This window comes from Zonotrichia albicollis, chromosome 4 (genome assembly GCF_047830755.1).
Source record: "Zonotrichia albicollis isolate bZonAlb1 chromosome 4, bZonAlb1.hap1, whole genome shotgun sequence".
In the NCBI taxonomy this organism is placed as follows: domain Eukaryota; kingdom Metazoa; phylum Chordata; class Aves; order Passeriformes; family Passerellidae; genus Zonotrichia; species Zonotrichia albicollis.
In genome coordinates this window covers 19,578,590-19,604,510 of record NC_133822.1, presented here as the reverse complement: position 1 = coordinate 19,604,510, position 25,921 = coordinate 19,578,590, and the positions used below count along the sequence as shown (strand labels likewise).

General features: G+C 40.2%; 2 protein-coding genes across 5 annotated transcripts in view; one reads left to right on the top strand and one right to left on the bottom strand.

Moving 5' to 3' along the window:
• Positions 1-7,053, top strand: part of STAB2 (stabilin 2) — an 83,476-nt gene extending 76,423 nt beyond the window's left edge. For 3 of the 4 annotated variants that reach the window (XM_074539015.1, XM_074539014.1, XM_074539011.1), the window contains 6 exons: positions 404-529; positions 1,284-1,442; positions 2,185-2,292; positions 2,959-3,087; positions 4,121-4,240; positions 4,838-7,053. In XM_074539015.1, the coding sequence (XP_074395116.1) occupies positions 404-529; positions 1,284-1,442; positions 2,185-2,292; positions 2,959-3,087; positions 4,121-4,240; positions 4,838-4,888 (693 nt within the window). In that variant the 3' untranslated portion in view covers positions 4,889-7,053. The remainder of the gene's footprint in view (positions 1-403; positions 530-1,283; positions 1,443-2,184; positions 2,293-2,958; positions 3,088-4,120; positions 4,241-4,837) is intronic. The other variant, XM_026790886.2, reaches the window with a different exon arrangement.
• On the bottom strand, positions 6,393-25,314 carry NT5DC3 (5'-nucleotidase domain containing 3). Its single transcript, XM_005482719.4, has 14 exons — positions 25,051-25,314; positions 22,080-22,264; positions 19,165-19,239; positions 18,638-18,693; positions 16,376-16,466; positions 15,205-15,342; positions 13,873-13,933; positions 13,552-13,654; positions 13,322-13,423; positions 12,272-12,353; positions 11,848-11,934; positions 10,580-10,720; positions 10,154-10,218; positions 6,393-9,356 (listed from the first exon to the last, which is right to left on the bottom strand). Exons 1-14 carry the CDS (start codon positions 25,241-25,243, stop codon positions 9,095-9,097), a joined length of 1,641 nt encoding a protein of 546 aa, XP_005482776.2. The 5' UTR covers positions 25,244-25,314; the 3' UTR covers positions 6,393-9,094.
• Positions 25,315-25,921: the final 607 nt, after the last annotated feature.

Genomic DNA, 25,921 nt, shown 5'->3' with positions numbered 1-25,921 from the left:
TCAGCTGGAATTAAAATCCTGATGCAGCTTTAGCTTAGAGACTGCACAGCTTTTCAAGCATCACAAGAGGCACTGTGCTTTGTAATTTCATTGAACTGCTAGCGGTAAAAGACGTAATGTTAAGAGTTCTTTTCATGTCACTACTCAGAAAGGCACTAATATGTATCAGCAGCCTCAAAGACAACAGAGGCCCAATGTCTGCAAATCAGTTTAATATGTACTCATCAAATTAGCAGCTGGAGCTGAGTTTTGGATACAAACTTCTTTGGAAAGTCACTCCAAAGCTGCTTCATGGCTAATAACAGAATTCCTTTGTTGTCATTTATTCAGTGTCATCTCTGCTGCTCTCCACACAGGAGTGCACAATTGCTCTCTAGTAAAGCTGGATTTTCTTTTTGCTTAGGACATCATGGCTTACTCCAACACCTCCAGGAAGGGGAGAGAGTTCCTGCAATACCTCACAGACCTGTCAGTGCAGGCCACGCTCTTTGCTCCCAACGACAGTGGGTTAAAGGAAAATGAGGTCAAGGTTTTTCTCCTTTTTTCCTTCCTTGTTCTAATAACACTTCTTAAACAGTTATTATGGGTTTCTGCATCCCATTGAAATTTAAGCTTAGAAAAATAATCTTAGTATGATGTGACTTCTGCTTAACCCTAGAGAATTTCAACTGTGCTCAGAAAAGACATTAATTCAGTGTTTCCATTTCCCTTCCATGGTTAGGGGTGCAAGGTTATTGAGTGTTAAAGTCACTACAGAGACTTTTCCATCAGGGACTTTAGTTACCCTGGTACGAAGGAGTCTGCCATAGATGAATGAAGTCTGTTCTGGCTCATTAGCATGGAGCTCAGTTATTTGAAAAAAACAGCATACAGTTCTGATATTTCCTACAAATACATTAAAGGAATACATTCCTAACTTTATTTCTATGCTTTTCCTTTTTTATTCTTTTTTTATTCCTTCAATCAAACACTGTTTCAAACAATTGATAAGAGTTTATTCATTGGTTCACATCTTCAAGCTGTTTGGAATATCTCTGAGCCTCATCACTTCAGGTCATCCTACAGGGGAGTAAAATCCTTTGTCCTACTGGAATTAAGGTCCTGCCATCAGAGGCCAGCAGGGACAGAATGTCCCACTGTTCCCATGCAGATTTCCCAATAACCTCTAATGCTGCAGCATTAATAGCAGAGGGGGAAAAAGATCACAGGCACACAGCTTGCTAGTAAATCCAAAGGATTAATGAGACCAATTAACACTCCTTGTTTTGTGTCCTCATTTGCAGACCCTTTCTGGGAGAGACATTGAGTATCATTTATCTAATGCCAATATAATGTTTTATGAGGATTTGACCAATGGAACCACCCTTCTCACTCATCTAGGGAAAAAACTCCTCATTACAAGCACGGAGGGCCAGGAACATCAAGTCCCCACAGCTGACCAGGTACCTCCATAATAAATTTCCCATCTTTGTGCTTTTCTTCTTCTTATCCTTATTCTTATTGGATAAGGTTAGAGTGGGCAACAATGAGAGACTGAGTTTAGAAGGCTCTTTTCTCTCCAGACTGCAAATTTACCAGCTTGCAGATGGACATCTCTTACCTGAAAAACTCAAAGGAAGCTGTTGAAGTGGCTTTCAGGAATGGAAAAATGGGGATATGGGCTTCATTTTGCTCTCCCTTCAGTTTGGTAGGTCTGTGGGAGATGGCTGTGTGACAGGTAAAGAGATGAAAGCAGCAGTTTAACATTAAAAAAAGATGTTGGCATTTGTGAAGTTTCTTGGTAACTTTATGGAAAAGGCAGGAGATGCCAAGAGAGCCTTGCTCACAGCGAGCAAACTCGAGTGGCAGGTGGCATCCTCTGCAGTGAAAGTGGCTGCGTGGCACTCAGGAATGACTGCACTTCTAGGCAGAGCTTTGCAACTTCACAAAGATCACAAAAGTTAGAAAGAAAGAAAATAAAAAGGGCAACATGCAGGTAATGATGATGGCTACTCCATGCACAGGAGAACCAGGGGCCATCCCAGGCTGATGTCCAGGGAGGCAGTAGTGTAACTTTCCATGTTTTTTTTCTCTCTGGTGAACTGGGCACTCAGCTACTGAGGTGGGGAAATCATCTTAATGTCAATTTCAGTACCAGAGAGAGAAGGGAAAAAGCTCAGCTCTCATTGCTTCTTTTCCTGGCAGAGCAAGATCCGGTATGTGGACAGAAGTGCTATTGTTGAGTGGGATATAATTGCTTCCAATGGGATAATCCACATCATTTCAGAGCCTTTAAAGGCTCCATCAGAACCTGTAAGTGCATGGCGATTCAGGTTTTTGGGGTGGTGAGAGATAACTCTCTTATTTTACCCTAAACTCATTGCTGACATTTGTATATTCCCAGTTTCCCTGGCATATATGCAGCTTTCAGCTTAAAAGGTTACTTTCAAAGAGAATTAGAAGTTGAAAACAAAGTACCAGTGATAGCAAAAATTTGTCTGAACAATTTCTTCCCACAGTTACAAATTTGTTTTCTGTATGTAAAATAATGGAGCTCATGTACGTAACAGATTTTTAAAAGCTCCATTTTAGTTCTTCCACTTTAAAGCTTTTAAGGAACCTTGTTTACTCTTGCCTTGGCATTCATTCCTATCCAAAACAATGTTTTGAACATAGATACCTTTTGCCTGCATGAATTCCTGCAAATTCTCCCAGTTACCCAGCTGTCTCCTTGGTCCACAAGGTTTCGTGATGGGCTTGGCAGTGCTGGGAGAAACAGATGGATTCAATCATCTATTTCCACATAAACTTTTCTGTAATTCTATCAAAAGGCCACATTCAAATGTCTCTAAGGAACACCTAGCAGGAATCCCAAGCACAAGGACCATAGCATATCTCAAAGGGACACTGCATGTTCTTGGGTGCTGTAAGCTGACCAGTGCCCACCCAGAGCTCACTCACCCTCTTCCCTTTTTCCAGGCTCCTCTCCATGCCAGTACTGGGACAGGAATATTCTTTGGCATCTGTCTAGTTACTGGAATTATGGCTCTGATTGGATACTCTTACCTCAGGTTCAGGAAGAACAACATCAGCTTCCAGCACTTCAAGGTAGGTGGCAGTGGGGAACACAAAGCTGGGGAGGGGAGGGACAACTGCACTTCTCAAATTCATAACTTTCAGTTTCTCCATACATTTGGTTAAGCTAGAAACATTCCTGATCACTTCACACTTGAGCTGCTCAGACTGAGACACAGACAAAGGGGGGAAGGCTCACACCTTGCCTTGGACAGGGGTTCACATTTGAACCAGACCCCTCCAGCCAAATCTCTGCTCACACAGACACTTCCTACACCAAGGACTGGCCCAAAGCTGGTTTAACTGCCCCACAGCAGTGCAGAAGCCTTTGCCTGCCCAGAAACTCACCCTTAGGGAAGTGAGGAATTACAACCATTGAAGGGCACCTGTTCTCCTCGTCTATTTCTATCAATCTGGAGGTTGAAACATTTCATAGGAAAAAGACCAGATCCAACAAACAAACTGAAATGCCTGTAGGATTGAGAAGTGCAGGTTTTTATACTGATGCACTTCCATGCTTGATTTCTCTTAACTAATTTTGCTAGCAACAGATAAATGCAAGACCAGTCAGCAACAACTAAGCTAGAGAAATGAGGGATGAGGAAAAAAATGTTACAAAACATACAAGAACATACCTGAAAGAAAGTCTACCTAGAAGCAAAGTCCATTCCTGTTCTACTCCCTGCTGGTACTGTGAATCATCTTGTAAAAACAAAACCCAGCAGCCAAGAGCCAGAGGAAACACTTAGATTTTTAAATAGTTTCAAAGAGAGCCCTCAGGACTAACCAAGTACTTTTTACCCCAAGCACTGTTTCAGGGCCACACTTCCTCTCCCATTTTTTGCTGAGGCTTAAAAATAAGAAGGGAGAGGAAAAAAGATACCAATTTAAAGTGACCTGAGATAAGGCAACAACCAAAACCACAGTTCATGCCCAGAGACAGATTTAGACAATAAAGCCAGTTGAATCACAACAGTGCACCAGCTGGTAGAGAGGCTCAAGTGCCCCATTTAATGCACTGGGGGAAGAGGATGAAATTTAAGCAAGTTTGTGTGCTTTTGTGTAGTCCAAAGATGACACTGACACAACACCACTGGACAAGCCACAGCCTTCAAATATTACCAACCCTTCATATGAAAGTTCTTCAACACTGACCTCACCAGAACCTACTTATGATCTTTTCTCAGTAAGTATTCATTTTCATTTGAGATTGAGACACTACCAATAATATAATGGTAGGAGGGAATGACTTTATAAAAGAGAAATGTCTAGCTGGAACAGAAAAACAAATTCAAGAAACCAGCATTTGAGTTTCTGGCTTTCCTGTCTCCCCCCTGTTTGAAATTGGGTTGCATCACCTGTAGTAAAATTGAAGCTGTGGTCAAAAGCTGCATCTCAAGGCCAACTTCAAAGACAGCTGAATTAAACTGGACTTCACATGACACTGGATGACAGTGACACATCCATGAAAACTTAAAAAGCCTTCTAATTTTGTCTTCATGTCTGCTTGCTACAAATGCAGCTGAGAGCCACGCTAGCACTCCAAAGACTCTGAAACCCAGCAGGGAGGGGGCTGGGAATTCAGGGAAGGAAGGATTGCACCCTCATGTATGTGCAGAGTCTAAAATCAAAATGCACCATTTTGCATTCAGTAAAAGGACTTGTTTGGTGCAGAAATGGCAGGTGCCAACTCTGCCATCTGCATGGACAAATTTGCCAAAATGTTACTTTTGTTTCTTAATGGAGTGTTCAAGTCTGATTTTCTTTTTATTCTATTTTTTAGGATTCAGATGACCAACAGCTTGCGATGAGTGGTCCTTATGATCAGAATTAGAAAGTGAATTTGGCATTAGTCATCTAATAAACATTTTTATTTACACTTACTGTGAAAAAAAGAGCACCTACGTTACAGGGAATAAAATCTTGTTACAAATTAAAACCCAAATGAGCACATTTTTAAGATGCCTTCTATATAGCTCACAGAAATACCAATTTTGGAAGCGTTGGCTGAATCTGAGCAGTGCCAACTATAAGTGCCAAAAGCAAAACTGAGTCCCAACTAACCCACCCAGAACAGACACCTCTCTGGGAAAAGCAGCTGATTTTCATTCACCTGCTTTTTAACTGCTTTTCTTTTCCTTTACAGACTTTAAAATGGCCACAAAGCACACAGGGCTGCTAACTTGGCAAATATCCTAAATTTTCTAGTACTGCAGGCCTGTGCTTTCATTTTGGCTCAGTTACAATTAGAACAGGCAAGTGTGAAACAGAACATGTGGTAAACTTCTATTTTTAAACAGAGGGGATTTTTTTGGCTGGTATACTTTCCTGTTAGATAGTCAGCAGCAGGAAACACAGCCATCCTGACTGTCCCCCTTGCCTCCTCCAGCTTCTCTGTCTTTCCTCAATCTTGGCTTGCTGTTTGCTTTACATGTCACCTCACTGTCCAAAGGGAAGCAGTAATTGAGGCAGCTTCAGTAAGAAATGCAGATGATGACTAGTTGGAACAGGAAAATAAATTCAAAAAACCAGTATTTGAGTTTCTGGCTTTCCTGTCTCCCCCCTACTTGAAACTGGGCTGCCTCACCTGTAGTAAAATTGAAGGTGTGGTCAAAAGCTGCATCTCAAGGCCAACTTCAAAGACAGCTGAATTAAACTGGACTTCAAATGACACTGGATGACAGTGAATATGTCCAAATGAACCATTTTTGTGCAAAGTGGACTGTGAGGATGAACATCCCCTGGCCATGTAATGTCTATATTCAGTTCTTCAGGCCTGAAGGTTCTTCACACACTCTTTTTACCAAGCACAGCAGCAACAGCTGCCACTGCCACCACACACCATTAGAGGCAGATCAAACTTGAGTTTGATTCAGTGTCACCTCTGTCCATCAAAATATTAAGTATCATAATGAGAACATGAAAAAAAAACCCCACAAAACAGCAAGAAAATAAAGGTTTTCTTTCTGGCAGCAGTGACATCCTCCCAGTCTTTGGGGGCAGGAGGGAAGCTCAGGGAGGAATTCCCTCAGAACAAGGCAGGGGGCAAATCCAGTGTTGCTGATGCAGCTATAAAGGGCAAGGAAGGAAATGTAACATGTAAACACAAATTCATCTGGATGAAACAAACATACAGTCAATTTCCTCAACTTCTCCCTTCATCCCCCTACACAGGTCTGCTAGTTTTCACAGACTAGAAAATCTGGAACCCAAACACACTTGAACACACATCTAGGAGAGATTTCCCCACAGAATTTTGCAATCAATACAACTCATGTTCTTTCCTTCTCCCTTCTCCCCAGTCAATCAAAATATTAAGGCTCACAGAGACCAGAAGATAAAGTCCAAGCATTTATTTTTTGTAATAATCATTAAATATTTTTATCACCAAAAAAATAAAAGCTCCACAACTCATTAATCTCTTTTTTACTGACAGGTTATTCAGCTCTGTGTTTTTGATAGACCAGAACAAAAACTTTTTCTTGCTTTGGTGTTCAAATTAACCATGTTCCCAAAATTAGTACAGAGACACTGCCCATTAAACATGCCTAAAAATCTCTTTGAAATCAGTAGCATAAGGTTAAATTGAGCAATGCAGAGAGTGACAAGGTGAAATCATTAAAAAAATGCAAGACATTTTTAAAAGGTACAAAGCAGCACTTTAGCACTGAAAAATAAATAATACATTTGAATATTCTCACTTAAACTTATATATAGTTGGGTTATTTTAAAGAAACATAACCCTTCAATAATTAACTTTTTTCATGCAACATTTTTTATTTCAACGAGTCATGCAATATAAACAGTATTTTACTTCAGCTGGCTGTTGCAACATTGCGTGGTAGAGGAGTTTGATTTCTAACTTAAGAGAAAGGAAGGGTGAGAGACGAAAATCTTGGAACAAAACATGCATTATGTGTATAATATAACCATCTAAGTCAATTAAACTGCCCCTGATTAACACAGGATGAATGTACAGTGGTTTGGGTGTGTCTTTTTTTTTAAAGAGTGCATTGAAATCTCTGGAGCATGAGAAGTGCTCCACACACATAACACCAAGTTCAGTCAAAGCTGAGCATTACGATAAAGAACTGAAGGCAAATCAGGATATTTCTATCTTCATATTTCATTATCAGGTATGCTAAATATTTCTTGTACAGCCCCACCAAGTCAACTCCTGATGAGCTGCAGTCAAACTAACTTCCTGCAACGTTACCTTTTTATTCCAGCAAAACCATCAGGACAGTCAGATCAACTTACTCATTTCAAGTATATTCATCTGTTTAAACATAGGGGTTTATAAATCACACACTTCTGTCAAGTTTGAAATAGGAGTATAAGAAAATCATAAAATCTAAACCACCTCTGAGAACTTCGTACTGATTTCAAGCATACAGGAAAACTACTTACAAAATTGTGCAGGCTAAATTACAGTACATTCTTTACTTTGCAAACATGCTTTTAAAAACATGAAATATACTGTATATGAAATTCAATCCAGGTACTTGCACATACAGACAGGTTAAAAAACAAACAAACAAACCAAACCAGAAAACTTTTGGTCAACAAAAGTTTGTTTGCCTGCAATCATGATAGAAAGCAAGTGATATCCCAAAATGAATACCAAATGCTGTATGTTTTGTTAATCACATGCTTTTAAAAACCAAGCCTTTATTAATTAAAATTTGAAATTACTAATTATATTATGCCTTCTAAAGTGGCTGGGGTGGGAAGCACCACTTTAAAAAACAAACATTTCCTTTGGATTCAGAGAAAGGAAATAATTCTTATTTAAAAACAACTATATAGCAGTTCTATAAAGTGCCTCTTTGAGGAAATACATCAACAGATGTTTTCCTTGTGCAAAATAGACATTTTTCAGCTCAAATCTTTGAAACACATATGCTACCCAGAGTTCATGTTCATGCATTACCTTCAATATCAGTAATTCAATAAAACTTCTAATCTATACCAAAACTATTTTTCTTTATTCAAAATGTGTACCACTCCTAATTTAGCTTTCAGGGCTTGAGCTAAAACCATGTCATCAGAAAACTCTGGGTTTCTCATTTCTTAATTCTTCCTCTAAGTTCTTTTCCCATTGTGCGTGTTTACTTTTGACTCTACAAGTCTATTATGAAGGCTATATGAAATACATTCTCTCCTAGGGAACAGCAAAGCCACATTGCATACCACTGGAATAAGACACTGTTTAAAATCTTTAAAAGCAGCATTTAGGATCAAACTAAAGCTTGATAGAGAGATCTGTGTGCACTTTGAAATGCAAAACCTCTTGAAACTATTCTTATTGGAGAGTGGATACTTGAAGTGTTCTGAAACTCAAAAAAAAAGGTACCTAAAAGTTAAGAGAAGGAAGCTGAAGCAGCCCAAGCTACTGCAAGTTTCCATTTTAGGCTCAGGTCCACCTGCAGCCAAGCACAGACATGGCAAGAACAGAAACTGCACAGACAGGAGAGAGAGAGAGAGAGAGAGAGAGCCCAGGAGCCTAAGCCCAGTGCAGCAGAGCCAGGGCACTCAGCCCTGGGCCCCTCACAGCTAAGGCTCCGTCTGTAGCAGCAGGGAAAGGTAAAAAGTGTGACCGTCCTTCTCAGCCTCACCCTAAGCTGGTTACTAACCTGTATCACTGAATTACTAACACTGCATTGAAGCTCTTCCATGCCACAATTCACTGCAGGCTCCAGCTGGAGTGCTGAAAAGGGGCAGAAGAGAGAGTCCTGGTATTTCTTGGTAAACCACAAGGCTGCAGATCTAAGTTTTCAATGAACAAGCTAAAACAACCACCTCAGAACAGCAGCAGTCCTCTCCCTCCTGGCCTACCACTAGTTTGGCAGTCCATCTCTTCTGTGTGTAAGAGGAGTTTTCACATGTCTGAGCAGGAGAGGAAAAAACCAAAGCTTATGAGAATAAGTATGAAATACATATAAACTAAGGTAACAGATTTAAGTGGCTTAAATAAAGTACAGGTACATTCAAGAAAACCAAAGATATTTGTCCATTTTAAAGAAGAGCCACCAAGAGTTTATTTGATCTGAACTGTCTCTTGTAGGAAAGGTATTCTGAATGTACCAGTGCACAGCTGGTCTGACCAGCCAGGAAGTTCATGCTGCAAAGGAGTCCTTCTTGGATAAAAGGTGTAATCAGGTTCATAGTTCAAGAGACAGCTCAGTGATGCCATGTAGATATCTGCAAACCTAGAGAGACGTCTCAGGAAGTAAGTTGGATTCTCATCCGTTCTGAATATGCTTCCAAAGTGTGAATTGAAGAAGTTCCTGTTCATCTCCCTGTCCCCCAGAAAGAGAAAACAAAGACAGAGAAGTGAACAGACCTGCACACATCTCTTCACCAGCTGGCAGCCATAACCTGAAGCAAGCAGATCCTAAAACCTGTTCTATACATTATTCTCTTGCCACTGTTCTTCAAAACAATAAAATGTGCTACAGAAGTTTTTCCCCTCTTGCACATATACAGCCCAGGTCTAGAAATCACAACTGTGGCCTTGAAAACTGTGCACTTCACACCCCCTGCATTTAGGGATTTCTCCTTCATAATAATAGATTATTAGGAGTTCTAGCCTTATTACCTAACTTTGTGATAAATCCCTGCTAAATCTAAGCAAGAGCAGAGCTCAATTTCTACGTATTCTAAGATGTATTATGAAAAATCTGCAGAAATCATGTAAAATTCCTGGTAAAGTGACCTAAGCCTTGGAAAAGAAACACAGTTTTTATTTGTGCAGAAGCTGTGTAATCAACAGTGACAGCTGAACACAGAGAGGAACAGAAGAATCAAAGTGAGAGGGAAAGGGATTTGAGGGGATGTTACCTTTTCACACAGAAAAGTTACACCTGTTCTAAAGACAGGGAACAGGCAAAAGGGTCCATATGTACAAAGTGTCAGAAGGGAGAAGAGCTGCACAAGAGACAGGCAGAATATTGCTAGAATTATTTTATAATATGTGTAACTGCCAGAGACTATAAATCAGGGATGGAAAGAAATTGCAAAGAAACCTGTGGAAGATATTGCATAGAACCCTTAGCTACCAAAGCATATTGCAAATTCTTCATTCTCTGTGTCTTACCTCATTTCCTTTCTTTCCTTCTTCCATTCTTCTAGAATCATTTGGGAATCAGGATCACGGTGAACCTGAAATGTAAAGTATGGATAACCTGTAACTAAAGATAACTCTATAAATAAACCTTTCTATTAATAAATCCTTATCAGCCAACAGGACATGAGAAATAATTCAGAAATCAGTACACAGAACTTATCCAGGTGAATTTTAAACAGCCAAAGTCAGGAATTGATCCAGGCTGACCAGTGGAGAAAGAGGACAAGATGTTGTGAAAGCTCCTATTAACTAACCACACGAATAATTACATTTATTTCCAGTCCAACTCTTCAGGGAGACTGAAAGCATTTGCAAACATCAACGTCCAGCATTTAGAAACTTGGCTGGATCCCTCTGGCTCTCCCAGAGCTGATTACACACACAGAGAGCACAAACCTGCATGTGTTCCAATAATCCTGTCAAGGTTTGCAGCCAGGTCATGGTTTGAATGTACTTCTCTGTGTTCATGATTTTAATCTCCGATCGTAACTCTGGAATAATCGCTCCAGTGCGCCAGCCGTGCTTCAGGGTCAAGTCCTGTTTACCAGGAATTACAAAATACAGATATTAGTCTTAAGAAGAACTACTTAAAAAAAAAAGAATCTGACTACTGTTTATCCCAAAGCAGCACCAATTTAATTGTTTTTTTATGTACAAACAGAAGTATGAAACAGTGGGACTGAACTGTGCCAATGGACAATAGAATTTAATTTCAGCTTAAGCATCAAATCCTACATTTTTGAAGGGAGAGAGATGAAAAACACACAAGTACTTGCAAATAAACACTAATTCATTAGGTTTAAAACAAACAGCAGGAAATGCCTCTGTAGATGAGAGCTCTGCTGCTGCCAGCAGTACCTGGAGGAACTTTGTGCTGGGTTTGTGCTGGTTATCCTCACACCCAGCTGACAGCAGCCCCAGCTCCTCAAGCTGCTCCTGACAGGTACAACACAAGGCAGCAGCCACTTGTGGTCTCCTCACCACTGTGGCAGAGTGGAGCAGACCAATGTTACTGTTCTTTTTAAAAGCAGATTGAGGAAAAAATTTTAACATCTGCTGCTGTTGAAACATCTTACAAAAGTTTGGAGTGGAAAAGTCACATCCAAGCATTCAAAAGGAATCAACCACCAAAGAGCCCAGTGGTGGTCACTTACCCTAAGGTAACAATTAACAAAGCATTTGTTCATAAGGTGACAAAAAAAAAAAAAGCCTGGAGAGGGGGGATACAAATCAGAGCAAGATCTTGGGGAGAACATTCATAATTAGTCACAGGAAGATTGACTCCTGCATTCAAAACAGAAGTTCATTCAGCTGTCATCCAAGTCAGGCATATCCTGTACATTTGGAAATCTGTGTTTACTCTCTAGCACATCTGACATAATCAGTATCTGGATCAGAAATACAACCTCACACATTCCTGACCGCAGTTAGTAAACAACTTAAATGCTACAAGTCAGGTGGAAAATATGGTTGGCATTTTACAGCAGCAAGGTTACTTGTTGGAAAAAAAAAAAAAGGCAATATGGCTTAACAATCAAATTTTGTTGTATTTTAAAATATCAAATGAAAGTGTGCTACATTGAATAACTGCAGAGGAAGAGAGCAAAACTAACAGAAAGCCTCTGTTAGTTTTTTCTCTGATTTTGGGAAAGCAAACTACTTACTGCCAAGTCACTGTATATGTGGTCACCAAAGTAGAGAACCTTAGAGCCTCTCCAGCCAGTAAGCTTCAAAAATTCATACAAGTTACCCTGCAGAAATAATGACATGGACATTGTAGAAGCATGTGACTTGCACCCTCACAAGCATGAAAAAGGAACTTAGTACAACACTAAAAACATTTCACAGCACAAATCTTGTCCTCAATTTATACACTATGAATCCCAAATTTTACAGGTGATTTCAGTGATAGCAGCACCTCAAGAGACAATGACATACAATACCAACAATGAATCGGTACAACTTCAGACATTAAATAACTCTCTTAAAGAATGCATCCGCATTTTAGAAACCTTTATATCCAAAGAAGCTTGAGATTCTAGGAAATAGGTATGAAATTTCAACATAGAGAGTCTGTTGAAAGCATACCTGTTTGTAAATCTGGCCTTTCTGCAGCTTGTGAATTTTGTCCCAGAGCAAGACTCCCCTTTCAGTCACCTTCCGAAATGGTCTAGGATAGACATGCAATTGTTATGTTGCTGTAGGAACCCTGACACTTCTTAGGCAATTAAAGCATTAGTACTAAAAATATTCCTCTCTCAAAAGGAAAAAAAAATCTCTAGCATCTGAATTTTGTAAGAGAAAAAGCAAAACTCCAAAACTTCCACTTCAACCAGTGAAAAGCAATGTAACTTTCCAGTATACTTATGACATTTATAAACAAATTTTGAGAACAACTGCTGCGAAGTAAGGCAGGGACCCCAGGCAGAAGGGAAGAAACAGCATCAGTTGTCTGCAACTAAGGAGGAGAGAACACAGAAAAATAGATGTGTAAAACTCTTGCCCAATCCCTCAGTTTGCACACCTGGACAACTGAAGATGAGAGAGCACAGGACTGGGGCCAAGACATATAGCAAAAAAATTTTAAAAATTAAATGCAAAAAGTAAAGGGAAAATAATCCCATCTCCCTCTATCTCACTTTCAAATCATAAGCACACATAGAGGAACAGGTCTTTTTCAAGGGCATACACATTAGAGATGTGTTTACTTAATCATAACTAGTCCAAATATTCCAGTCTGTCAGCCAGCCAGATGTCTTTTAAATATCATGTGTGAAGGAAAAAAAAACCAAACCCAGAAGCAATGGAAGACATTTCCAGATAAGGGTCTGATGTGAAAGGCATCAAGACTTCTCAGGCTTATAAGGAAAGAAGCACATTTCAACAACATGCAAGTAAGTTTAAAATGCTCTAAGTCATTCCAGTACACCTGTGACAGCCCCTACAACTATCTTAGCCAAAAAAGTGTAAATACTTAGACTTCAGCATTGGATGTTGCTGCATTTTGTAATGACTTTACCCAGGATTTCAAATATGATTTTATTTTACATTGCAGCCAAAGGAAAATATTTCCTAACACACTCTATAGCCTTATATGGAAGAGCTGCTTGAATTATTCTTTCCTGACTAAACACCCACCTTCGCTTATCATTGAAAAAGTTTGGTTTTTCAGCCTGGACAATGACCACATCAAAGAGATCCCTCCAGTCCTTGCCAACGATGAACTTCATGCCTTTGTCTCTAAAAAGAACACAGGAATATTAACAATTAACTGTAGCAAAGTGAAGTTGCCTGTGCAATAAAATGAATTATTTTCTTCCCCATCCTTTACAAATGCATAGTTAAACAGCAAACAACTGCTCACATACACAAAGCTGCTGGGACTGTTTGTGATGAGAAACATCTTCTTGCCATGATCAGCCAGCTTTGCTAACACTGCACGAGTTTGTTCAGCATAGCAGATATATTTCTCTGTGAGGATCGGGGAAAAGACAGCATTAATTGAGAAAACTCTTGTGAAAAACTGAATGCATTCAACCAAGGTTATACTTAAAACACATCTTTGACAAGTGAGAATAAGTCTTTCAAACTTTAAAAGTTTAGAATTTGTAACCTTTAAATATGGAAGACAGAAAAATCATACACTATCAGTAAAAAAAGCCTTAATAGATTATACCATCAGTACTTACCAATATCTGCTTCAATTGCTCTGTACATTATTCCTTTGATATGAACATCCCTGATTGAATCCTGTGAGGAAAGCAATGAGCAGTGAAGAACTTCATCTTTTCAAATGTTCACTAAATAGCAATAGTAATTTGTCTTTAAAACAACTCATTTCCCAACACTTCCAATTTTACAGAGATGTCATGTTCAAAATAATTATATATATATATATATATATATATATATATGATGTCACCACTAGACAAAGGCTAAGCTTCTCTTCTGAGAAATAAACTTCATAATTTTGTGAAGTATAAAATTATATTGCAGAGGGGCTCTTTTACATAACTGTGAAAGGGTGAAGTGAAAGCCCTCTGCAGAAGCAGAGTCATCACAGATTTCCAGTGACCTTTGGAGCAGAACACATTCCTTTCCCCTTACAAAAAAAAAAGTTGTACATCTGACACATTTTAGATTACAATCACTCACAAATGCTCTGATTATTTACATAAGAAATTTATGAACAGATGAAAGAAGTTAAATGTTAGAACAAAGTATTTATAAGGCACTCTGGAGGCATTTAACAGCTCTCCTGAGCCAGCTCTGCACCAGACAGCTTTGTTCAGAACAGTGGTAATGCCATTTTGCTGCTTACTCAGGGTACGGCCTCAAATCCTCAAAAAATACCACTAGAGGGTTTCCAAAATGCTTGTAATGCTGAATAGCACAGAAATTTCTCTACATGCCTCAGAGGAACCACAAGAATTGTCCTTCTCTATGTTACATAACATGACATGAGATTATCTCCTCTGCAGGACACATGCTGAGGAATCAGGAGGGTCAAATTACTCTAGACTAGGACTAGAGCTTATCTGGAAGAGGAAGAGAGGTCATAGGGAAAAGAGATAGTTCAAAAGTATGAGATAGCAAATGATTGTACACTAGCCAAAATGAAAGCTCCAAACTGGAATTCCCCATAGCCTCTTACACTACCCCATAACCTAGTAATTCCCTGATGGTGAGAAAAAAGATATGTTCAACAACAATCAAAAGAACTTCTATCACCTTACAAGATCTTCTTCACTTCTCCTATTCACCCCTCAAACCCACAAAAAGAGCAAAAGTCCTAGAATGTCAGCTTTCAAACCAATTGCAGTCTATTCTCTTCCAAACTCTACCTTCATTTTACTTACATTTTTATGGCTGTATATCCATAATTACTCCATACTAAACCTAAAGTGAGATATTTCATGGAAACTAGCACAGCAGGTGAAAGAGGTGAAAGCTTCCTCAAGTGCTCACAGAAAAGACACAAATATATAAGTTTATCCAAATCTTCAAAGCTTGACATCTACCTTGACATCTTTGTACAGATGAACAGGTTCATAGTCTATGTTGTTTTTCAGAAAATATTCATTCACACAAGAAAGGAGTGTCATTTCTGGCAAGGAAAATATATCCATGAATTGCTTCATTGTATTTCCTTGGGAGCTCTACAGTAATAAGAAGAAAAGGAAAGAAAAAACAAAGTCAGGCATTTCCTAGATTAGAACACTTTCATTTGTTCAGTATAAACACTTCAGCTTAGTAGCAGATATTCAGCTTTTGCCATCCCTCTTCACAGGGCTAAAGACTGTTTTTCAACTAAGACCTTCAATAAAGTTATCTCCAACAAAAGTGTTGTGATTAATTCTTCAAATAAATCCAAATCATTAATTCATAAAAACAAGACAATGCTCAGCTAAAAGCCAAGAGAAGGCCTTCACTAGAAGTCTGCACTTCTGCAAAGGCATCCCACTGGGAATGCCAGAGTGATATTCACAACTGCCGCAGAGACTAGATTCAGGGATTCTAATTTCAGCTCCTTAAAATAAGAACACGTACAAGAACAATAAAATGCTCCACATCACAAAGAAGGGATTTTCATGTCAACATGAAATTAACATCTGGACATTAAAAGGGGTGAAATAAACTTGGCTTTTTAGCAAAAAGTCAGCTTCACCCTTCATTTGGGAAAGGGGAAGCAACCCATCAGAGGAAAAAATCAACTTTATTGGCAAAGTTCAGGATTCAACATGGAAGTTTCATCTTTCACTACTTATCTTTTGTCAAATCCTCTTTGACTCTGCCAGGTTGCATGCAGGAGTTGCCTCCATACATTTACTTGCTGCTGTAGCAGCTAAGCCATCAGACCACCAGGAAAAAAAGAAGTACATGAACCAGATAGGGTTCATTTGCCAGCCTTTATCAGAATCTGTGCACAACACTGAACAAGTCACTTGATTTTTTGTGTTCCAACACTCTGTCTGTATGACTTGGTAAGGGAACAGTCAGAGAAAAAATACAGCAAGCAAGACAGAGAAAAGTAATTTGTCACTTTAGATGGCAAACTTGACATATACCACTAAAGTCAATGATACATTGAGAAAATATAACTGCTACTTATATAATGAGAACAAAATTTAAACACCACCACCCTCATGCCAAAATAACTCACTCAATTTAAAGATCCATTTAAGGTTTTACCTTTCCATAAAAGTCACTCATTTGCTCTAAAGGGACATGGGAACCATCATACATTGCAATGACTTCTTCATCTGGGACAACACTGAGGCCTCTGGAAAACAAAAATACTTTAGTTCAAAAGTCAGATTAAAATTTTCAAGTAATCACCAAACCCTGACAGATTAACACTTAGATCTGGATCTTATTAAAAGCCTAATAATATCACAGGAACATTTTTGTTTTTAAGTTAAAACAGCACCTTTCCTTACCAAACAAGTAACACTTTAACAGGCTCATGCACACAAAACACATTCCAATTTTAAGTCCTTTCTACTTTCTTATGGGAAAAGAGCTTATAAGTGTCCATTAAGGCTATGCCTCAAGGGGATTTTTAAGAAGTGGTTAGAACTTCCAGTTTCTTAACACAAAGTAATTCCTCAAGTTGCCTTTTCTTTTATACGGCACTGATGATATGATAGTGCTTAAATCAGATTATTGTGCAGCATGACCTTGAAGATTTAAGGAAGTGAAAAATATACACAACCTTTAACTAAATAAGAATTTCTTTTTAAATGTATGAACAGTTTAGTTTCCCAAAATTTAAAACTACTTGAAGGATGGTTGACAATTAAAACATTCAAATAAAACAACAAATGGGGAGGAAGGGGATAGCATTTCCCCAGAGTTTATCAACAATTAAGAGAGTACAGGCTTTAGTTTGGTTTTGAATGTTTACAGCATCAAGCATCTTGCATTAAAGCATCTAAAAGACTGCAGGCATTCAAGCATCCTCACCAGAGGCCAAAAAGTGTTGCTATTTTACTCAGGATTAAAAAAACCCACTAATGCAAACCAGATCAGCTGGACTCCTTCTTCCAAACCTACTTAATGATGTTTTGCAGCCTTGTAAAATACACAATTATTTCAATGGCTCCCTTTCTTGGTCTGACCAAGAAGAATTTCCAGCATTAAAATAAAAATAAATTATTTCACAAGCTTAGTGCTTTCAGTGCTCAGAGTCCACACCAGCTTTGCAGTGGAAGGGCATGATACATGAACTTCCTCAGGGCTCCTGTGGTGGCAGAATCCTACATTAACCAGCTCTTTCCCTGCAGTTCTGTCTCCACACACCAACTGGGACACAACTCTGAGCTGCTGCTGGCAGAACTCCAGCATCCAAGTCAGTCTTGTGCACCAACAGGGCAGATAATACTTGGGGTTTGTAACATATAGTGTTCAGCATCACCCCTCCACAGCAGCAAGCACAAAGAAATGCAACCAAAATATAAACCAGATTCCAGAATTGAGGAGGCACCTTCTGGTCTGCAGACAGCTATGCCAAGTGCTATTTGAATACTGCTAGAGAAAACACTTGTGCATCAGCAGATACTTAAGCACAAATCAACAGAGGACAATGTGAAAGCCACAGTGGAGAGATGGCTGCCTAGGCAAAGCTGTAAATTATTTTCACCACAAGTCTCACAGTCCTGACACAGCTCACAGTGCAGCTGTATAACCATAACACATCATCCTGACATCAGCCCTCATGGCCTTCAGCCTCTTTTTTTCCTGCCCTCATCCCTGTACAGGTGTTTGAAGAAACAGCATGAAGTTTGATGCAAACCATCATTTCCAGGTCACATCCCCTTCTGGACCCAAATTTGGGTGTTCTGTCCTCATGGTGGGTGGGGGAACACAACTAGGAGTGCAACAAATAAACCTGGCTAAAAGTCTTTTTGTTCAATGACTTTAAGAAGGGTGGCCTGGCTTCTTGTCTAATTAAAAGTCTGGTACCAAGTGTGGTGCAAGTTTGAATTGGTTGATGTGTCCAAACTTAAAAGCTCTATGCAAACACAGCAGGACCTCTCAAGTGTCTCCACAACCACACCAAAGTCACGCTATCAGGTACCCTGTGATAATTATTTACATAGAAAGCAAGAGCAGAGAAGTCATCAGGGTATTTTTAGATGTCTTTCAGCACAATTTAACAGCCGGAAACAAAGTGAGTCAGCACTATGTGACCAACCAGCTTGCCAATTCTGCCAGGGCTGATCTGGGCAATCAGCTGGGCTGGAGCAGGCACTGGATGTGTACACATCTGTGTGTACACACAGAGATGCAAAGAAAACGCCTTGCAGCAAGGCCACCAGCTCATTCATGGCTGTGGGCATCAGGGCACGGGTCCTGGTAAGAATCCAAGCTGTACACTAATAAATGGGGTTAAACGAAACAAAAAGTAAAAGCACACATTGTTATTAGAAAGAAAAAATTAACTTTACCCACCTGTAAACTGTTCCCAGCTGAATGTAGTGAAAAGCATCGATCTTCATTAATAATGCCTTGCAAATAAAAAAAAAAAAATTATCACTTCAACTATTTGACATGAAATTACAAAAGTCAAAGCAATTTTATCTACAACCCTTCTGCCTCAAGAACACCCAAGCACTCTCCTTGCAACTTCCTTCGCAGCTTCCAAAATACCTTCATCAATGCTACTTTTATCTAGTTTTATCCTGTTGCACCCTAAGTTGTCTTTCCTCACCCACCCTAAAGACAAAATGCCCAAAACATGTTTTACTTAAGGGCCATTTCAAAAAATATTTTAATTCTTATTGATTATGTTAATAATAATAACAGTAATAACAATAATAGTAATAATAAAGAATAAAGATTGCTATTAAAGAGAAAAACATGAAACAAAATCCTTACACATCAATGCAGAATGAAAAGTTGAAAGGCTTAAAAGCTCTCTATTTTTTTGGCTAAGTTCTCAGCACTACATAATGCATCACAAAGTTATTTGTACATACCCGGTGCACATCATAGTGAAGCCCTCTGATGGCAAAATTGGGATCATAATCATATTTTCTTATTTCTGCAGGATACTAAGAAAAGAGAGCAATGATTTGATTTTAAAACCATAATGAAAACAATAAAAAATTGTTTCTGAAGAATTTTAAAAGTCCGAGTTTTCTATGCTTCTCATTTGCTCATTTAGGAGCATTTTTCATTTAGGAGTATTTTTCATATGCTGGTGAGATTTGCAGGAACATATGCCTGCAAGACAAGTCAAACATTTTTCCAAAATCCAAGATCATTGTTTTAAATATGAGGTCATCCTGGCATCTAAAGTTGGACATCCAGGTAGTGATCTGTAGTGATTACCTTTGAACATCAGCTTCTTGTTCAAAAAGTTAATTTAATATATTATTAATGCATTCTTCATACATTTAAAAAAAATTAATTTTAGAGATGTGCATTAACTGAATGTCTGTCATATACTCTTCCCTCAGGTTCTTTATATATAGTGTAGGTAGCTCACCCCATTATATGGTGTGAGCTTTAATCTAACACTTTTCAGTACAAGCACATTATCAGACAACTGTAATTTTGTCCTGCTTAAACACAGGTTGCCACAAAAAGAAATGTCAGGTACATGTCTTGGGTTAAGGGTTTTGTTCGCCTGCTTTTAAGGGGTGAAATACTTCAGTAGCTTCAACAAGGCCTGAGAAAACTATAATTTCTTTGATTAAAACATTGAAAGGCAATCCTTCCTTCTCCTCCCCCAGGCTACAGCAGCCTTAGAATCTGACATTGTTTTTCACCCTCTCTACAACAGTCTCCATTCATATATGGATAATTTGCAAGCCTTCAGGGGGAAAAGTGCATTAGGCAGCTTCAACAGAGCCTCTAGCTACTTTATAAGAAATAAACTGTCATTTCCCCCAAAGTTCTTATCTTGCTGAAGAAGACTTGCTCAGCAACTGCTGTGGATTGCATTTGTACTGAGTACAGGCACCTACAGTTAAAGGAAACCGTCCTATCATGCACTTCCAGAAAACGTGGGGCAGGCTACTGATCTGAATGAAGAACAGCATCAAAAGCCTACAGACAGCCTGGAAGAGGCACAGGTTTGGTCAGGGAACATAAAGCAGAGACACAAGGGAAATCATCAGGGAACAATACAGAACTGATCAACTAAAAACTCCCATGCACTGCACGTGCCCCAAAGCAACCACACCAAGCATTTACAATGAAACTGATTTCTGACTTTATCAAATTTCTGCATGCTTGACTTGCTGCTTTAATTTATTCTACTAGAAAGTTGTCTTTTCAGACACATGCCAGTACACATGAGTTTACCCTAGCTTACAAATCAAGGCCTCCTTGCAAACCAAACAAAGAAATGATATTATTTGCTTACCCCACTTTGGGTAGGGAAAAATACAACTGGACTGAAGCAGCAGTACTGATAAAAAGGCATAAGGGCCTGTGCATCAGGAAAGAAATGAACCCAGGAACAAGAGCTTACATAGAACACCTGCTGCCACCTCTGTGATTAGGATTAAATTGCTGTTTATTCTCTTGGACAATTCCTTGCTTCCTACACTGCCTTTTGCAATTTTTCCTGCATTACCTCCCACTGCCATGAGCAAAATTGGCCATCTTTTGGGCTGACTGTGACAGTCATAATTGATACTTTTTCTAATGGTAAAGGCAAAAAAATATATTAACAGTATAAGCAGATAAATTCCAAAAGAAGATGATTCCAATAACCTGTCTCAAACTTCTCATCACCTTTGTTTAGTAGAACTCAAGAGATTTTAACCAAGACAAACTGTAAAGCTATTACTACCCAAATCCATTCAAATAATAAAGGCAGAACACCATTAGAATTTTTGTCTACAAGAATTGATCTTGACTCCTACAGTAACATGGGTTTTTCCCATGAACCACGTAGCTTTAATAAAGTATATTTACACATCCCACAGAAACTGCTATCAACCACATGCCAAAATTGCAGGGGGATAAAGCTGTGTGTGTTTGTAGCACCCATGAAGTTTTGTTTGCTCCTCCAAGGATATTTATAGGTGTTTATAAATAGCTCCTAACCTTTAGATTCAAATATGAAAGTGGAATAACACCACGCATTCAGATTTAGGTTGTATAAAAATACACAGGCAGCTTTATTAACATACTCCATGGACTTTCTGTCTTTGCTTTAAACTGTAGGACTTGCAGGAAAGGAATTTTGCTTCTTTTAGTCCACAGATTTTTTTCAGTCTTTATACCAGGAATACCTTCGTTTTCCCCAACCTGCCATCTCCTTCTCCAGTTCCTGACACATGGGAGCTTTTCCCATCCCCAAACTAGACAAGATGCAGCTCCAAACTGCCTGGATGTCAAGTGGCCACTGCTTGGAGAGGCAGGAGGGCAGTGCCCTGTCCTGAACACTTCCCTGTATCTGGGCCCTGGTCACTGCACACGCTGCCCCTCCAGCCAAGGCAGCCAAAATGCCAGGTACACACAGAGCCCTCAGTGCAATCAAAGCCCTGCTGTGAAGTCCAGCTAAAAATATTTCTCAGGGAAATTAATCACTGCACTCACAGCAAGGGATCAAGCACAGTAATGGGAACTTTTAAGGTTCCTATTTATTAATATGACTCCAATAAATGACAATCAGGAAGAAACAACAAACTGCACACTCACATGAAAAGATAAGACAAATATAACTGTATTCCTTAACAGACTGTTCTCTGCTCAGAAGTGCAGCTGAGACTAAAACAGGGCTTCTGTTGTGAATATGGAGCTGTTGTACAAAATGTGCTATAAGGGAGACAAGCTGGGACTGAGGCATGAAAAGATGACTCATGCCTCTCAGTCAAAAATCATTTATTATACCCTTTATTCATAAGTGTATTGTTATTCCATTAATTTTACTTACCCGGTGCTCGTTAATAAGAAGATCTCGAGCAGCATTGAATATGAGCGTGTGCAGATGTTTAGAATAAAAGACCAAGGTGTAGTCATAATCAAACCCATAAATTTCAATGTCTGACAGGCTCATTTCATTGTTTGAAAAAATAGCATCTGGGTTCAGCATGTTACTCATAATTGAAGGAACCAACTCTGTGAACAGGGGAGAGGAAAAAAAGTTATACCAGCCTTGTATCTTTATTTAAATAAAGACATAGAAATCCATTAGCAATTGCTAAATATAGATAAATGATGATGGAAACTACCAAATTAATTCACAATAAACAACTAGTTGTTAACAATATGATGCTATTGAACACGCTGTCCCTAACTTGTCTTGGAGATCCATAGGTTTTACTCCAAGTAAGCTTTTCTCTGCAGTCCAAGTTTGAAGAGAAGATGCATTTTAGCATCTTGCTTATCACAGAACACCAGACATAATTTTTGCTAACTCCATTAACACATTTATTATTGTTTTTGAATGTGAATTTGGAGTTGAAGAATATTATCATTACTACTAGTCTAGGAGCCTTGTCTTCTGCTCCCATTACTTGGTCCACCTCCTGCCCCTGAAGCAGAACTGACATCGTTCTAATTTGATATTGCTTTAATTTTTGCTGCACCATTTCAAGATTATCATATTAATCAATTTCAGCTCACATGAATAAACTATATGTGACTGTGTACATAACTATTACATACACATTGTTATGCTTATTAACCTCCTAGAGAATCAGAAAACCAAACAAATTCTGCTTATTTTCTACACAAACACACAGTGTTTGTGCAAACACTTCCATTTTAAGGGTATGTTTCCGTTGATATTTGATTGAAAAAGCATACTGACTGTGAATTAAAACCATGATATAATAAGTAACTTTAGGACCAACACCAATGTTCGTACTAAACATTGAGAGTGTTTATATTTCTTGTTTACAAAACTTGAAAGAGCAACATTAGGAGGTTAAACACTACTCTCCTGGCAGCATAAAACATTAGCATGTTTTCCTTCCTCATATACTGTCTTTATACTCCAGACTTCCCTACCAGTGGTAAAAAATGGGGAACATTTATCTTAAATCTGGGCTTGGAAAAGTGAGTTTAAAGGGAATATGCTTTGTCTGGTTACTTTCCATATAGGTTTAAAAGAAATTGACCAAGCTTCTCTCCAAACCCTCAGCTCTGAGGACAGATCCCTACATGCTCCACCATTGAAAACATCCCAACAAGGCAGGTACTTCAGATGCAGACACCCAAGTCTTTTAATTTTTAAGAGAGGGAAAGGAGCAAATTCACTGAGTTTAATTCCAAACTTCAAACACAGCCCAGCAATCAAATCAAATACAATCTGACATGCTACAATTAAGGCAAATATTCCTACTATATTCCTATTCCTCTATAGAAAGGGACATGAAGCATTCAATTAACTTAAAGTCATTAGCACGGTTTTTAATCAACTTCCAAAATCTACACCCGTCTCTGTATTATAAAGTATTTTTTCAAATGTCAATTGTGCAGCTTGGTGAGTCAACGCTTGTTTTAAAAATAAAGATATTTATGGAGCTATATATAGATAAAAAGAGACTTAAGCTGCAAACTAGCCTGACTGGTGGCTGTCTGAAAACAAGCAGTATGAACAGTTGGCAGCTATTAGACATTCTGGCCAGCAGACGGTATCACAAATCCTATAAACCTTGGGTCAAAAAAACAGGAGAGCCTTCTAGCTTTGTCACCTCAACACCATAACTGAAATATCATATACTTGAAGCTATTGGGTGACTTAGCTGTAATATAATAGCCTGAAATATTCTAGAAGCAGTTGCCTCATCTTTCGCCAGCTCACACCCATTGACCAACTTATTTTCTCACAACGTTACCCTACCTCAGGCTCCTAAGTATTATTTGGGTGTGGTTTAGAACAAGAGAAAGTTAATTCCAAAAACAGGAAAAGAAAAAATAGATTCAAAATAAAACACACTTCCCCTCTTCCTATCCCTTATCTCACCCTCCAAAGCCCACAGACCTCTCATGATCGCTAGCATGACTTTTAATTTCACTTCTGAAATACTGACGCTATTCTGCATTGACAAATGCTTTGCTTGCACACAGTGCTGTGAAGTCCCAGCTCACATTCAAGACTCTTAAATGCAGGAAAACACAATTTCTTTCTTTATACACAAAACATGCAAGCTAAAGCATTGCCACTACAAGACATGCTCTTCCCCATGGCATTATAGAACACGCTGCCTCTTTTTCTTTCAGCTCTCAGAAAAGACAACATTTCCAAGCAAGCACTATCTTGGTAATTCTCTTCCCATCAGAGCAAGGGCGAGCATTTCGCTTGCTTTTTCCTTTAGCTTTTTGCCTGTCTGGGTTTTGACTAGGGCTCCCCAGGGTCAGGTATGTACTGCGAGCATTTTATAATGCCTCGCACAGCGCGTTGATGGAACCGTATGCAAAATTAAAAGAGTCACCCAAAACTTCACAGTATTTTAACTTTTTGGATAAGCAATCTATTCCAGAAAAGTTACGTTGTGTATATATATAACAGCCATCAATGAGATGACCAACTCCTCGATTTTCTTTCTACATTTGCTTTTCTACACTCAACACACCCCCAAAACCTGCCACTTTCCCTGGCCCAAAGGCGCTCCGAGAGCCGCGGCCCCGCACCGGCGATGGCGAGAGGGGCTCCGCGCTCCCTCCGAGGGGAGGATGAAGGGACTGCCACCCTCACAGCCCGTGTTCTCGGTGTCTGGCCCCAGGACCCACCGGGGGAGGCTCTCCCCTCGCTGCCGCCCCGGCCCTGGGCACACCACGGCAGCCGGAGCCGCTCCCCGGCCCCCTGACTCTTCCCGCTCCCCCACAGGCTTCGCCCTTGCTCCACTCCCAGCCGCCACCACGGCTCCGCTCCGGCCCACTGAGGGGGCGCCGCTCACCCTTGGTGACCCTCTTGGCCTCCTTGTAGCGCGACCACAGGTAGCTCTTCATGTCGGGCGACGGCTGCTGCTGCTGCTGCGGGGCCACGGTGCAGAGCGGAGCGGCGCCCGCGGCGGGCAGGACGCGGCCCCGCCGCCCGCCCGCGCCCGCCCTGCCCGCCGCCAGCAGCGCCCGCGCCGCCACCGCTGCCATGCTCCGCGCTCAGCCCCGCCGAGCCGCTCCACCGCCGCCGCCGGCTGAAGTCACTTCCTTGGGCCCCGCCCCGGGCCGGGAGGCGGGATCGGGCCCGCAGGTAGCGGCGGGAGGCCGGGCTTGGCTGGGCTACGGTGCCCTGAAGCGGTGCCTGAGGAGCGGAGGGCAGGCGCTGCGGCCCCGCGGGCTCAGCCGGTGTGGCCGGGCCCCGGCGCCCTGAAACGGTGCCCGAGGAGGGAGCGCAGGCGCTGCGGCCCCGCGGGCTCTGCCGTTGTGGCCGGGCAGTGCGTGTCCCATCTGCCGTCCCGAGGAGGGAAAGCAGCGTCCTGCCATCCACAGGCATGGGCAGCGTTTAATGTGCGCTGCTGAGCCAGGCCAAGGAGAGCTGCAAACCCTGACATCTTGGCTCTGCTGCTCCTCAGGGCTCTGCTGCCCTCGGAGCTGCCTGGGATTCTTTCACCACAAACACCGCATCAACAGCAAGTATTTACTTTTCCGAAGTACTATATACACCTGCTTACATCTATAACAAAACAAGCTCAAAACACAAGCTGCAAGTAAAATACACAAACACAGTTCTGGTGTTCTTTTGAAGCCCTCATGGCCCTGTGAAGCACTGGCCACTGATAGCTCTAGGACCTGGCAGTCTGAATTTGAGCCATATCTACTATGCTTGGA

Bases quoted from the DNA above. Each gene is read 5' to 3' on its own strand.
- NT5DC3 (XM_005482719.4), bottom strand. From the start codon at position 25,243: ATGGCAGCGGTGGCGGCGCGGGCGCTGCTGGCGGCGGGCAGGGCGGGC. The intron at 16,467-18,637 runs GTGGGTAAAGTT...TTTGTTTTCCAG, and splicing joins CAGCTGGGAACAGTTTACAG to AGGCCTCAGTGTTGTCCCAG. The intron at 11,935-12,271 runs GTATGCTTTCAA...TTATTTCTGCAG, and splicing joins AAGGCCAGATTTACAAACAG to GGTAACTTGTATGAATTTTT.